Source organism: Caenorhabditis elegans, chromosome I, assembly GCF_000002985.6.
Source record: "Caenorhabditis elegans chromosome I".
In the NCBI taxonomy this organism is placed as follows: domain Eukaryota; kingdom Metazoa; phylum Nematoda; class Chromadorea; order Rhabditida; family Rhabditidae; genus Caenorhabditis; species Caenorhabditis elegans.
Window position 1 is genome coordinate 14,367,615 of NC_003279.8, and position 13,296 is coordinate 14,380,910.

General features: G+C 39.8%; 3 protein-coding genes and 4 non-coding genes across 7 annotated transcripts; 1 reads left to right on the forward strand and 6 right to left on the reverse strand.

Moving 5' to 3' along the window:
• Position 1: 1 nt before the first annotated feature.
• Positions 2-2,159, reverse strand: ech-7 (putative enoyl-CoA hydratase, mitochondrial; the record flags this gene model as incomplete). The annotated part of the gene is made up of 3 exons (NM_170936.5): positions 2-154; positions 868-1,246; positions 1,918-2,159. The coding sequence occupies 3 exons, from the start codon at positions 2,157-2,159 to the stop codon at positions 5-7; spliced, it is 771 nt and encodes a 256-aa protein (NP_740932.1). The 3' UTR covers positions 2-4.
• mir-8187 lies at positions 783-859 on the reverse strand. The gene has a single exon (NR_131397.1). It is a non-coding gene; the product is annotated as a pre-microRNA mir-8187 (primary transcript).
• A 1,364-nt stretch (positions 2,160-3,523) lies between the features above and the next one.
• On the reverse strand, positions 3,524-8,472 carry bbs-1 (BBSome complex member BBS1). Its single transcript, NM_170937.3, has 9 exons — positions 8,150-8,472; positions 6,931-7,005; positions 6,572-6,793; positions 6,356-6,521; positions 6,036-6,175; positions 5,798-5,881; positions 4,936-5,295; positions 4,710-4,885; positions 3,524-3,961 (listed from the first exon to the last, which is right to left on the reverse strand). Exons 1-9 carry the CDS (start codon positions 8,402-8,404, stop codon positions 3,709-3,711), a joined length of 1,731 nt encoding a protein of 576 aa, NP_740933.1. The 5' UTR covers positions 8,405-8,472; the 3' UTR covers positions 3,524-3,708.
• Positions 4,025-4,171, reverse strand: Y105E8A.47. Its single transcript, NR_050740.1, has one exon. It is a non-coding gene; the product is annotated as an Unclassified non-coding RNA Y105E8A.47 (non-coding RNA).
• On the forward strand, positions 4,404-4,465 carry Y105E8A.49. Its single transcript, NR_050741.1, has one exon. It is a non-coding gene; the product is annotated as an Unclassified non-coding RNA Y105E8A.49 (non-coding RNA).
• Positions 8,473-8,480: 8 nt separating the features above from the next.
• Positions 8,481-8,501, reverse strand: 21ur-15055. Its single transcript, NR_050742.1, has one exon.
• Positions 8,502-10,771: 2,270 nt separating this feature from the next.
• Y105E8A.32 (Ig-like domain-containing protein) lies at positions 10,772-11,811 on the reverse strand (the record flags this gene model as incomplete). The annotated part of the gene is made up of 3 exons (NM_001026519.1): positions 10,772-10,948; positions 10,996-11,099; positions 11,730-11,811. The coding sequence occupies 3 exons, from the start codon at positions 11,809-11,811 to the stop codon at positions 10,772-10,774; spliced, it is 363 nt and encodes a 120-aa protein (NP_001021690.1).
• Between the last annotated feature and the right edge of the window lie 1,485 nt (positions 11,812-13,296).

Sequence of the window (13,296 nt, forward strand, 5' to 3'; positions counted from 1 at the left end):
TTTTTCAACTTGAAGTCCATTTGGGAGCCCGTTTCTCTGCGAAAGCTGACATTCCTTCCCGGCGGTCATTGGTGGCGAAGGTCGACTGGAACAACTGCTTTTCCATTTCAAGGCCCTGATTTAGGCTGGTTTGGTAGGCCGAGTTTAGGGATCTCTGCAAGAAATTGGGAATATAATGTCTGCCTATGTGCCTACCTCATGCCTACATGTCTACCACATACCTAGGCCCCTAGCTCATACCTGCTTACCTGCCTATTCACTGACTATTCACAGCCTTTTTGCTGCCTACGATCCTGCCTGCCTTATGCCTACCAGTCTACTTCATGCCTAGGCGCCTACCTCATACCTACCTACCTATTTTATGCCTGACTGCCTAGCTACTTGTTTTCCTCATGCCTACATATTTTACGACTACCTGCCTGCCTCTTGCCTACCTTATGACTAGGTGCCTACATGCATTCCTTCTTGCCTACGTGCCTAGCTGCCTACATGGCTGTCTCCTACTTCATGCCTACACACCTATGTTATGCCTCTGCCTACCTACCTGCCTTACTCCTAGGTGCTCATTTCTACCTACCTACATAGCTACCTTATTTATGTCTCCCTATCTGCCTGCCTACCGCATACCTACCTAAAATATGCCTGCCCGCGTGCCTATTTCATGCCTACCTATTCTTTTATTTTCTTCTAGCTTGCCTGCCTACCTAATGCCTACCAAGTTTACACCTACCTACATACCTAATTTGTGCCTACCTTATGATTATGTGCTTACATCGGCCCTACATCGTGCCTACATCTTGCCTGCCTACGTGCCTATTCCATGCCTAATAGGCAGGTAAGCAGGCGTAGGCATTCCCGAAAACGTACCTTGACAGTTTTCACAATAAGAGGAGAATTCTTAGCGATCCTATCAGCCAACAGAACAGCCTCCCCAACCAACTGCTGCACCGGGAACACCTTGCTCACCAGGCCGTCTTCCTTCGCCTCCTGAGCGCCTAGTCGGTCGCCTGATAGGCATATTTCCATGGCAACTGACTTGCTCACATACCGGGGCCATCGTTGGGTACCACCTAATCCGGGGATGGTTCCGATGGTGATTTCCGGTTGGCCGAATATTGCATTCTCTCCAGCATATACTATATCACACATTAAGGCAAGTTCCGTGCCTCCGCCTAAGGCAAATCCGTTGACAGCGGCGATCACAGGTTTTGTGATGTGTGATAAGGTGTCCCAGTTCGTGAAATAGCTGAAAATTAGGTATGTTTTGTGCCTGCCTGTCTGCCTAGATGCCTAGCTTGTGCCTACCTGCCTACATGCTTACTATACGTCTGCCTACCTAGGTTGATGCGGGCCTCATGCTCGCTGTCCACACGTCCATATACCTGCCTAATGTCTGCCTGCCTTTGTGCCTTCTCCATGCCTAGATGCCTAGTTTGTGCCTGCCTCCTTCAAACCTACCTGCCTACGTGCCTATCAACTTACATCTGTCTGCCTTCCTACGTACCTACATACTTACCTACCTGCAAGCATGCCTACCTACCTCACGCTTATCTAATGCATGCCTACCTACACGATTTTTGCTCAGCCATCTCTACCGGCCCTGTCTTCAGTGTGCCTGCCTAAATGTGCCTACCTGCCTGCTTGTTACCCTATATACCTGGCTACCTACCTACCTACCTGCATGCACGCCTACCTACGAGTCTACGTGCCTACCTTGGTCCCTACCGCATAATCATATCTGCTTACATGCTTACATGCATCTGCCTAGATATTTGTATTATGCCTACCGGCCTACCTGACTATCTTCCGGTCTTTGTACTTGACTGCGTGCCTACCTACATGCCTGCCTGCCTACCCTCAAGACAAATAGACACCATGTAGGCACGTAGGCAGGCAGGCGCCTACACCAAAACTCACTCATTCTCAAAAACATCTGCAAACTCCAACTTGGCCATCTCCTTGATATCGGCTCCGGCAGCGAATGCCTTCTCACTTCCAGTGAGCACAATCACATGGTACGACTGATCCTTCTCCACTTTCAGCAGATTTTCAGACAATTCCAGCATAAGCTCACGGCAGAGAGCATTCAGAGCACTCGGGCGGTTCAGAGTGATCAGTGCAACGTTTTCGGCGGCTCCGGTACGTGAGAGGGTAATCATCTGGAATAAAAAGTGGAATTGGAAATTGACAACACTTTTGGCTTTGTGAAATTGGACAAAAAACGGGGGATATAGTCAGGGTACTGTAGTAGTACTGTAGGATTACTGTAGTTTTGGAAAAATTGGCTTTCTGTCTTTCGAAGGGATGATGGTTTGGAGTGAGTGGGGGGGGGGGGGGGATATGAGCAGGGTACTGTAGTAGTACTGTAGGGGTACAGTAGGAGTACTGTAGGATTACTGTAGTTATGGAAAAAAAAAAATTACTGTTCGTCTTTTGAAGGGATATTGACTTGAAGTTAGTAGGGGGATATGATCAGGGCACTGTAGTAGTACTGTAGTGGTACTGTAGGGGTATACGGTAGGGTTGCTGTAGTTTAGCAAAATATGAGTTTTTAGCTTTTGCAGAGGTATTGGGTTTGGAGTTGGTGGGGGATATGATCAGGGTACTGTAGTAGTACTGTAGGGGTATTGTAGGTATAAGATAGGGTTACTGTAGTTATAGAAAAATTGGCTTTGTGTATTTTTTAGGATTATTGATTTGAAGTTAGTAAAGGGATATGGTCAGGGTACTGTAGTAGTACTGTAGGGGTATACGGTAGGGTTACTGTAGTTTGGGAAATTTGATATTTTGCCCTTTTGGGAATTATTGACATGATGTTAGTAGGGGAATATGGTCAGGGTACTGTAGTACTGTAGGGGTACTGTAGGAGTACTGTAGGATTACTGTAGTTTTGGAAAAATTGGTTTTCTATCTTTTGAAGGGATATTGGTCCGATGGTCGTAGTCGAGGTACTGTAGTAGTAATGTATGGGTACTGTAGGTATACGGCAGGGTTACTGTAGTTGTAGAAAAATTGACTTTCTATCTTTTTAAGGAATATTGACTTAAAGTTAGTAAGGGGATATGGTCAGGGTTCTGTAGTAGTACTGTAAGGATACTGTAGGAGTACTGTAGGATTACTGTAGTTTGGCAAAATATGAGTTTTTAGCTTTTGAAGAGGTATTGGGTTGGGAGTTGGTGGGGGGATATGATCAAGGTACTGTAGTGGTACTGTAGGGTACTGTAGGTATAAGATAGGGTTACTGTAGTTGTAGAAAAATCGACTTTTCGTCTTTTGAAGGGTTATTGCTTAGGGGTTAGTGGGAGATATGGTAGTACTATAAGGGTTTTTTCTGAAACTTCAATTTTCTCCGAAAATTTTCACAGAAATCTGGATTTCCGAAAGTTTCACAATAAGCCTAATTGATTTTTTTTCTGAATGAATAACTATTTGGTATAACTCAATGATTTGTTAATTTTCAAAGTTTCTTTTGTCTGTTGTAAGAATTGTTGAACGTTAAAAAAACATCTACTTCAAAAAATAGTTAAAACGGTGCCAGTCGTTGTCCGCGCCGGAGTCTGGTTTATTCAATATTTTTATATGTATAGCGGAAAAATAGAAAAATTGATAAGAGTTCAGTGATAAGGAGCACACCACCACCAACACATCATGGCATGATTCTGGGCTCAGCGAGCACACAAATCGGAGCCAATAAGGGGAAAACTGGAACTAATCAAGTGGAAATTCGCTGAAGGGCATCTTGATGACCGCAGTCACAATTGGTGTGGCCCGTTTTGCATGGACTAGGAGGGCTCGGACATCGCAGTTGGCGGCCTTCTCCGGATCCTTGCAGTAGAGCAATGTTGTGAAAGAGTATGATTGTCCGGAAGCCAGTAAGTGAACTGGGATTAGTGGAGTGTCAAAATCGTAGAGTTCCGGGTCAGAGATTATCGAAAGATGCATGTCGTACAGGTTTTGCTTGCTGGAAAAATGAATTGGAAGTGGAAGTAGGCAGGCATGTAGGCCTGGGTGCCTGTCTAGGAGGAGCCCAAGCATCAGCTTAAGCCTAGGCCTTAGCCTAAGCCTCCGCCTAAGCTTAAGCTTAAGCCTAAGCCTAAGCCAAACTGTAAGCCTAAGCCTAAGCCTAAACCTGAGCCTAAGCCTGAACCTATGCCTAAGCCTAAGCCTTAGCCTAAGCCAAACCGTAAGCCTAAGCCTAAGTCTAGCCCTAAGCCTAAGCCTAAAACGGAACCTAAGCCCAAGCCTATGCCCAAGCCTTAGTCTAAGCTTAAGCCTATGCCTAAGCCTAAGTTTTAGCCTGAGCCCAAGCCTAAGCCTAAGCTTTAGCCTAAGCCAAACCGTAAGCCTAAGCCTAACCCTGAACCTAAGCCCAAGCCTATGCCCAAACCGTAAGCCTAAGCCAAAGCCTAAGCATAAGGTTGAGCCTAAACCTAAGCCTGAGCCTAAGCCTAAGCCTAAGCCTAAACATAAGCCTAGGACTAAGACTAAGCCTGAGCTTATGACTGAGCCTGAGCCTAAGCCTAAGTTTTAGCCTAAGCCTAAGCATCAGCCTAAGCCTAAGACTAGGATTAAGCCTAAGCCTAATTCTAACCATCAGCCTAACCCTAACGCTAGACCTGAGCCAAAGCCTAAGCCTAAACCTAAGCCTAAGCCCGTGCCGAGCTAAGCCTAAGCCCAAGCCAAATCCTAAGCCTACACCCCAGCCCTACCTAGAGGACAATAGATGTATGGTCATCCTGAACGTAGGCCCAAATCCATGAATATCCACAGAAATCTCGACTGGAAGTACAGTAGTCGTGGATACGGTGGCCGATGCGCTGGATGTCAATTCTAGGTAACTGGCGGCAAGCCGGTACTTCACATCGAACAGGTTTTTTTGGTACACCTGGAAATTTGGGCGATTAATAAGCTTTTGGACCTATTTTTCAGGCCTACCTTATGGATTCTATTCCCTAGCTGAACCTCCCGCTGAGTAAGATCAATGAAAACTTTAGTCTTTTTCGGAATCTGAAGCTTCAGAGCATGGGCCTGCGGGACCTGGTTATAATCCAATTTTGTATCGAAATTCGCTTTTCTCCGGAATATCTGAATAGCGATGGAGCCGTCTTTAAATGCCACTACCAGAGTGCTATCCTCTCTTCCATAACATCCATATTTGACCCATGCAAGCGGTTTTTCGTATTGTACAGTATCCAGAAGGTAATGTTCATTGTACATTCGAATTTCCTTATCGAAAACTGCAATTACTGCAGCCAGCTGTTTTAGGGGGTAGATGAAGGGTTCGAGCATTTTTATCTGAAAAAATTAAAGTTTGGGCTTAGGCCCTTTTGACAAAAAAAAGCCCGGATTTTTACCGAAAATTTACGGATTTTGACAAAAATGGTCGGATTTTACCGAGAATGGTCGGATTTTAGCAAAAAATGGCCGGATTTTGACAAAAAAATGGTCGGATTTTTACAGAAATAGGGCGGATTTTTCCAGAAATAGGCCGGTCGGATTTTTACAAAAAATATGTATATGTATAAGCCTAGGCTTAGGCTTAAGCTTAGAATCAAGCTTAGGCTCAGGTTTAGACTTACACTTAGGCTTAGGCTTAGGTGTAGGCTTAGGCTCAAGTTTGGGCTTAGACTGAGGCTTTGGCTTGGGCTTAAACTAAAACGTAGGCTTAAACTCAGGCTTTGATTTAGACTTAGGCTTAGGCTTAGGCTTGGGCTTTGTCTTAGGCTTGGGCTTTGGCTTATGCTCAGGTTTAGCCTTTGGCCTAGACTTACGCTTAGGCATAGGCTTAGGCTCCTACCTTGGACGGGCACTTGACGGTGTTCATCTTTTTTCCGCGAAAACTTGCGAAATGTATCAAATTCTCGACGGTTGTGTAAACGATCTGGAATTTTTTTTTTAGGTATTCTAGGGGTTTAACTGAACATTAATTGAAAATCATGAGAAATTTTAGCAACACTTTATTTAAAATTTTCCACAAAAATCGGATTTTAGAGCAAAAAGTGCAGTCAATTCCACCATGTCAATTAAAATCTTACCATTTTATTAACCAATACCATCGAAGTAATCATACTCTGTGAAATGACAATTGGCTGATAATCAGCTTCACCTCGTTTCATACAGAAGATCAATGAAGCTCGCGTTTGCACAAAGAGCCGGTAATCCACGTCGTAGGTGCCTGGAAGAAAGGTAGGTAGGTAGTAGGCCTTCCACGAGGACGCCGCACACCCCGTGGCGCGAGGTCCCGCGCAGCGTCGGCCGCAGTACACAGAGTGTGTGGGTGCACGGGCGTGCCGAAGTAGTAGGCCTAGTAGGCAGTTGCTCATTTCTATAATAACCTCAAAAGGAGGCAACCTACCATAAGCACATATGTTGACTGGAACTGATCCGATCTTGATGGTCTCCAAAATCGTAAAAGCCTGACTGTCAATCAGGAAAATCTCGCAGTGCTCTGTGCCAATTACCAGGATGTCAAGGGGCTCCGCAGTCGACTTTGTCAGTTTTGCGATGCATGTTATGGTGGCCTGGAAAACTTGAACCTTTCGGCCATCCCAAACCTTCCCCCGCAACATACCGAATTAGCGATCTTCGTCCCGTAATGCTCGACCAGCACCACCTGTGTCTCCTTATCAGCTCTCAAGTAGGTCTGGGAAATTGGTGTCAACTTGGAGAACGCCACATCGTCCTCGAGTCGTTTTAGAACTGTTAGGAGGGTGTCTCCATTGATCTTTTTGTTCACAACAGCCTTCCAGGCCTCGCTTTCGGTAGGATTGATTGCTGAGCTGGGTACTGTGAACTGGAATTATTGGGTATTTATTGGAATTAATGATAGAGTTGAACAAATTCGTAAAAAAATTTGACCGTGTGGGAGAGTTGAACTAAGTGAAAATGGTAAAAATGGTAAAGGGGATGTAGCTAAAAAAATGGATGTACCTTGTAAAATGGCTTCAAATTCTTGTAGATCAAAAGGGAAGGTCCTGCGGCAACTGCGATGGATGGGATGGAGGACTGAAATAGATAAAATTGGTGGATCTTGTCTGGAAATTTAGTAGGTACCAAAAATTATTATCTCTGAAAATTTGAATTTCCCGCCAAAACTTTTTTCTCAAAAAAAAAATTGAATTTCCCGCCAATACTTTTTTCTATCATAAAATTTGAATTTTCCGCCAAAAATTTGTTCTCAAAAAAGTTGAATTTCCCGCCAAAATGTTTTTTTCTCAGCAAATTTGAATTTCCCGCCAAAATGTTTTTTTCTCAGCAAATTTGGATTTCCCGCCAAAACTTTTTTCCCAAAAGTTTGAATTTCCCGCCAAAATTGTTTTTTACCCTGAAAACTTGAATTTCCCGCCAAAAATGTTTTTTAAACAGAAAATTTCAATTTCCGCCAAAAATTTTTTTTTTCTTAGAATATTTGAATTTCCCGCCAAAAATTTTTTTTCATAAATTTTGAATTTCCGCCAAAATGATTTTCTCGTAAAATTTGAATTTCCCGCTAAAAATTTTTTTTGAGATAATTTGAACTTCCCGTCAAAACTTTTTTCCCAAAAGTTTGAATTTCCCGCCAAAACTGTTTTTTAAACAGAAAACTTGAATTTCCCGCCAAAAATGTTTTTTAAACAGAAAATTTCAATTTCCGCCAAAAATTTTTTTCTTAGAATATTTGAATTTCCCGCCAAAACTTTTTTTTTCATAAATTTTGAATTTCCGCCAAAATGATTTTCTCGTAAAATTTGAAATTCCCGCCAAAATTTTGTTCTCTGAAAATTTGAATTTCCCGCCAAAAATGTTTTTTAAACAGAAAATTTCAATTTCCGCCAAAAATTTTTTTCTTAGAATATTTGAATTTCCCGCCAAAACTTTTTTTTTCATAAATTTTGAATTTCCGCCAAAATGATTTTCTCGTAAAATTTGAAATTCCCGCCAAAATTTTGTTCTCTGAAAATTTGAATTTCCCGCCAAAACTTTTTTCTCAAAATATTCGGTTTGATCTACCTAAATCTATGAGATTTGCGGAAATTTAGAATTTAGACGCAGACTTCTCAACAAACTACGCATGGTTAATAGCGTTAATAAAATTCCCGCATTTTTTGTAGATCAACCCGTAGCGGGGTAGCCTGGCACCAATTCCAACACAAAATTTAAAAAAACTCACCAAGTCATTAATAAAATGAACAAGAGCCGTCGGCATATCAGCCAGTGAGCTCTCGGAGAGTTGCTCCAATTGTTGAAACACTTTAAGCTTCATATTCACTCCACGATGTCCTCCATGAGCAATTATCAGCTTAGAATCATTATCCGAGAGTATTGGCCCAAAAGCGACACATGTCGATGGGCAGTATATTTCGCATTCCTTCAAAAGAACTGGGACCGTCCATTTGCTCTGGTTAACATTCACTGGTTTGGCCATTTTTTGTTAATTTTGGAGCACAGAAGAAGGGACAAAAAAATGAATAGAAATAGGAGGAATGTTTAGAGAGGGGGAGGCTTGGCAGGTTGCTATGGGAACACGGGGGGACACCACAGGAAGAAGTATTGATTTGTTATAGAAACGGGGGAATTTGAATATAATTTTTTATTTAGATTATCAGAAATAATTTTGCTGAGAATAGGCCTAGAGATTTTCAGATTTTCAGGTTAAAGGTGGAGTAGTGGGGATTTTGTCTAACTAGGGAAGGGTCTGAAGGTGCCAGCGGCTTTTCGAGCGAAACATGTTTCATTCGAAAGCCCATGTTTAGAAACGGTGAGATGTGAATTTTTAGCTGCGAAATTTCAGAATTGAGCTCAGGGTGAGCAGTTAAAGATGCTCAGAACAGCACTAGTGGCGCAATCTCGGGAGGGCTGTGTTAGCGGAATCAGGATAAAATATTGTTTTTTTTTTGCTAAGCCATACAATTCTGGTTGTGTTACTGAAAGTTTGGAAATTTTCTGAAATTTTTTTTTTTTTTTTTTTAATCTGAAATTTTTCTGACCAGAAGCATGATTTTTTTCAAAATTTTTTTTTCAAAATTATGATTCAAAACAACCGAATATATCATAATAAAACACTCCAAAAAATTTTAGTTTTTTTCATAATTTCCGGTCAAAGTTTTGGCAAATTACCAAAATTTTGAAAAATATGAGCTTTTGATGTATAATGAATGCTTGCGCCGTGAGTACTATTCAAGCTAGTACACACTGTGCTCTTTCATTGGTATATCAAACGGAAACTGTAAATTCAAAAATAATTGGTATCAAAATATCTTAACTTCGGTTGGTTTTACAGTGATTTTTATACACTGTCCTTTTCTTGGGGTTCTTTTTTTGAAATTATAGTTTCATATTGATGTATAATGAGAGCTCGCGCCGTGAGTACTATTAAAGCTAGTACACACTGTGCTCTATCATTGGTATATTGAACATGAACTGTAGATTCAATCAGTTTGGGAATTTAGCGTAAAAAAATTGAAATAATTCTAATACTTTTGGGTCTGTTCATGCTCTAAGTCGGGTTTTTTACTCGTTCATGATTAGTCTACTGTATTCACTTATGATTTGTTCGGCTGCGTAAGGCACTAACAAGAGTGTTCAAATAAGGAGATATTTCCTAGAAATCAGTTTGGGACATTACAAAAAAAAATCAGATGGTGAAATATTCCTGATACTATTCCTGATACTTTGTCTTTTTCGGAAGCCTTTTTTTCAGATTTTAGTCAACTCCAGCTAACGGCAATTTTTCAAATATTTGGCAAATTTCCGTTGCTCAAAATTTCGGATATCGATATTAAAAATATTGGTCATTCGGCAGAAGTGACATATTGCCTGTTTTCCAAGTTTTCAGAAAATCAGGAAGCCGGCGAAATGCCTTTTTTCAAATTTTTTTTAGCAAATTTGCCGTTTTTAAAATTTTGGTACGACATAGTCGGAAAATTTTCGAAATTTCAAAGTGCCGGCAATTCTGCAAATAGGCAATTTGCAGTTTTGCAAATGTTTGGCAATTGCCTCCCACCCGGCCTGTTTCCGATTAAAAATGTGTACTTGCTTGCGGTGAATTCCTGTTATTCACTGATCAAGACAGAAGATATACATTTTGTTTGTGATTTGATCGGGGGGAATCATGTGTTTGAAAACACTTTAGGCGGGTTGATCATATTGGCTTCTACGGTGTACTGTAGTGACAATTTGCCCTAATTTGTTGATGTCTAGGAATGTGCCTTATAAATTCATATTCAATATTGTGAATAATATATATTTTTAAGTTTTTTTTTTTTGCAAAAAAAAAATGTTTGGACACACTTTTGATGTGCTTCTTTGCAATATGATTTTTGTCATTTTTGATAGCGCACTTGGATTTAGAAATTAGCATTATATACTAAGTGCATATATAAATGTATTAAGACAAATTATATTAAGACATACATTAAGACATAATGCGTATACTAATTGTAAGACATTTTCCGTATGTTAAATACCTATAGTGGTATTAAGACATACGACGATATCAAGAGCTATAGCAATATTAAATATGTATAGCTTATATTAATTACCTGTAGTGTATATAAAAATCTACTATGCACCTGTAGAGATATTCAGGCATACAACGGTATTAAATACGTATAGCATATATTAATTACGTATATATATATATATATATATATATATATAGAGTATATTAAAACTTATGATGTATATTAAGAATCTACTGCGCACCTATAGAGATATTAAGACCTATAGCTTGGTATCACAGATATGATTCAAAATATTCATTTCCAAAAAAAACATATACATATACAACAATTTAGAACATATCCGCATACTGCCCACAACTATAGGCCACCGGAAATGTGCATAGAGTATCATCATATCCACCTCCAGCAGGCCCAGTGACCAGTGACAAACAATCTCCTGACGCATCAAATACATTGGGAGGATTTGCAAGGGCAGGTACCGTAGAGACACCGTTTTGCCATGTCATCTGAAATTTATTCAGCAAAGTTTTTAAGTTACTAGGTAATTGCTCACCATAACAGTTGCAGGACACGGGGGAGCCGCGCAAACTCGTCTTGCACCAATGAAAATGCGTGGGCGTGTGTTGGGGTCAATGTTGGGGTCGGCTTGGAGTTTGGCTGAAAATAAGTAAAAATAACTGAACAAAGAAGTACAGGTGAAGTTGGTACCTAACAAATGAGCCAGCTCTCCACTCAGCTCTACTTAGATCTACTCAGCTCCACTAAGCTCTACTCAGCTATTTACAGTGCATTTTTTCCACTTCTACGCGCTAAAGGGAGGCGCTTTTATGAGGAATGGTCTTGCCGCGCATTAAGTCTCATGTTCAGCAGTTTCTGTGAAAAATTCGTGTAGATTGCGGGTAGATCATAAAATATTTATCTCATATTTCGTATTTCTGTTGCCTTTTCATTGTGATCTACAAAATCATTGTGATCTACGCGTGATCTACGCAAATTTTGCACAGAAATTGCTGAGAAAATGATGGCTTAATGCGCGTCAAGACCATTCCGCGTAAAAGTGTCTTCCTTTAAAGTCGTAGAAGTGGAAAAAAATGCACTGTAGCTCTTCTCAGCTTTACTCAGCTATTTAGCTCTGCTCAGCTCTATTCATCACTCACCAATAAAGTCCGCCAACTCGGCATTGCTCTCAAACCCATTCAGATTCGAGTTCATCTGGCCGTGTGGAGTACACTACTTTCCCGGCGGCCGATTGTCGATGGAGCGCAAAAATCTCCTTGGAAAACTTACGAGGAACAATTGGCGCTTCCGGTGGCACCATCGGAATACAAGATTGCACTAAGGGCAGGACTAGCAGGAGAAGCCACATCATCCTAAGTACACGGTAGATCATCTATCAAAAATTTATACCGAAAAGGCGGAGACTAACATCTGTCTCCATTTTCCAGTTTTAATAGGCTTTTCTGAAGGAAAAAAAATCTTGGTCATTGAGTGGCCACACTACACATTTGACCGAAAGATCAACCTGCGGAAGTCTAAAAATGGAAGTATTTGAACTTATTCTTGGACTTATGAATGAATCTAGTGACGTTTTTATGTTGTTTTGCAGTTATTGGAGCAATTTGGGACGTTTTTAAAAAATTATTTTTTTCGAAAAAAATGTTTTTTGCGGAATTTTTTTTTTGAAAATTTTTCTGAAACTTATAAAAAAAATGATAACCGTTAATTTTATTTAGAAAGAAACCGATAAAATACGTTAATTTTGCGCTTGAAAATGTTAAAATTATCTATATAATAATTTTTCGATTTTCAGAAAAATTTTAGAAAGAAAAACTTTGACTGAAAATTTTTGACAAAAAAATTCCCGATTTTTTTTCGAATAAATTAAATTTTTCCGAAAACATTCTAAATTGTTTCTAAACTTGCAAAACACCATAAAAGCATTAGAGACGCAGAGAAAACACTTTTAAGGAAATTTTTCAATTCTGATGATTTTCTCTTTTTTTCTTAATTTTTAATTTACATGCATGCACATTTGTGAGCCAAAAAAACATTTGAAGAAAAACATTTTTTTTTGAAAAATTTTAAAATAGTTTCTGCAAACGCAAAACATTTTTATATAGTTTCAATGAGTGAAATTAACTTTTTATTTTTCAGATCCATCAAAAGAACTTCAGCAACTCCAACAAAGGAAGAAGAGAACTTGCTGCACAACGGAAACATTTTTAATATTGAAGTTTTTAAATTTTTAAAGCTTTTCACTTTAATAAAATTAAATCTAAATATACTCAGTATTCCACATTGCCAATGTATTTGATAAAATAATGAAGGGATGGGGAACGAGCCGTGACAAAATTTGTATCAAATGCGCGGGGCGCGCGAAAAGAGTGCGCCGGGCGTTCGAGACATTATTACTAGCGCGCTCCGTCGGCGCGCCCGGTGCGAAACGTGCGCGCGCCAGGAGTAGCAAACTGCCGAGTACATATTGTACCACTGAACGTGTTCCTAAACTGAAACTAGAACAAAAACCACAGCATAGGCTTAGATTAAAGTGTTATAAGTTTTTAATACCGCCATAGGTTCTTAATATACACTATAGGGATTATATTCGCTATAGTTCTTTAATATACGCTATACATAAGTATTTAATATACACTGTAAGTTCTAATTACCTTCATAGGTACTAAATATACGCCATAGTTATTTAATATACGTTATAAGTTTTTAATACCGCCATAGGTTCTTAATATACAATATAGGTATCTTATATTTGCTATAGGTCTTTAATATACGCTTTACATAAGTATTTAATATACACTGCTGTAGGTCTTTAATATCGTTATAAATTTTAATATAC

Excerpts from the sequence above, each read along its gene's own strand:
- bbs-1 (NM_170937.3), bottom strand. The coding sequence starts at position 8,404 with ATGGCCAAACCAGTGAATGTTAACCAGAGCAAATGGACGGTCCCAGTT. Across the intron at positions 6,522-6,571 it reads GGACGAAGATCGCTAATTCG|GCCACCATAACATGCATCGC; the intron begins GTATGTTGCGGG and ends CAAGTTTTCCAG. Across the intron at positions 4,886-4,935 it reads TAGGGAATAGAATCCATAAG|GTGTACCAAAAAAACCTGTT; the intron begins GTAGGCCTGAAA and ends CCAAATTTCCAG.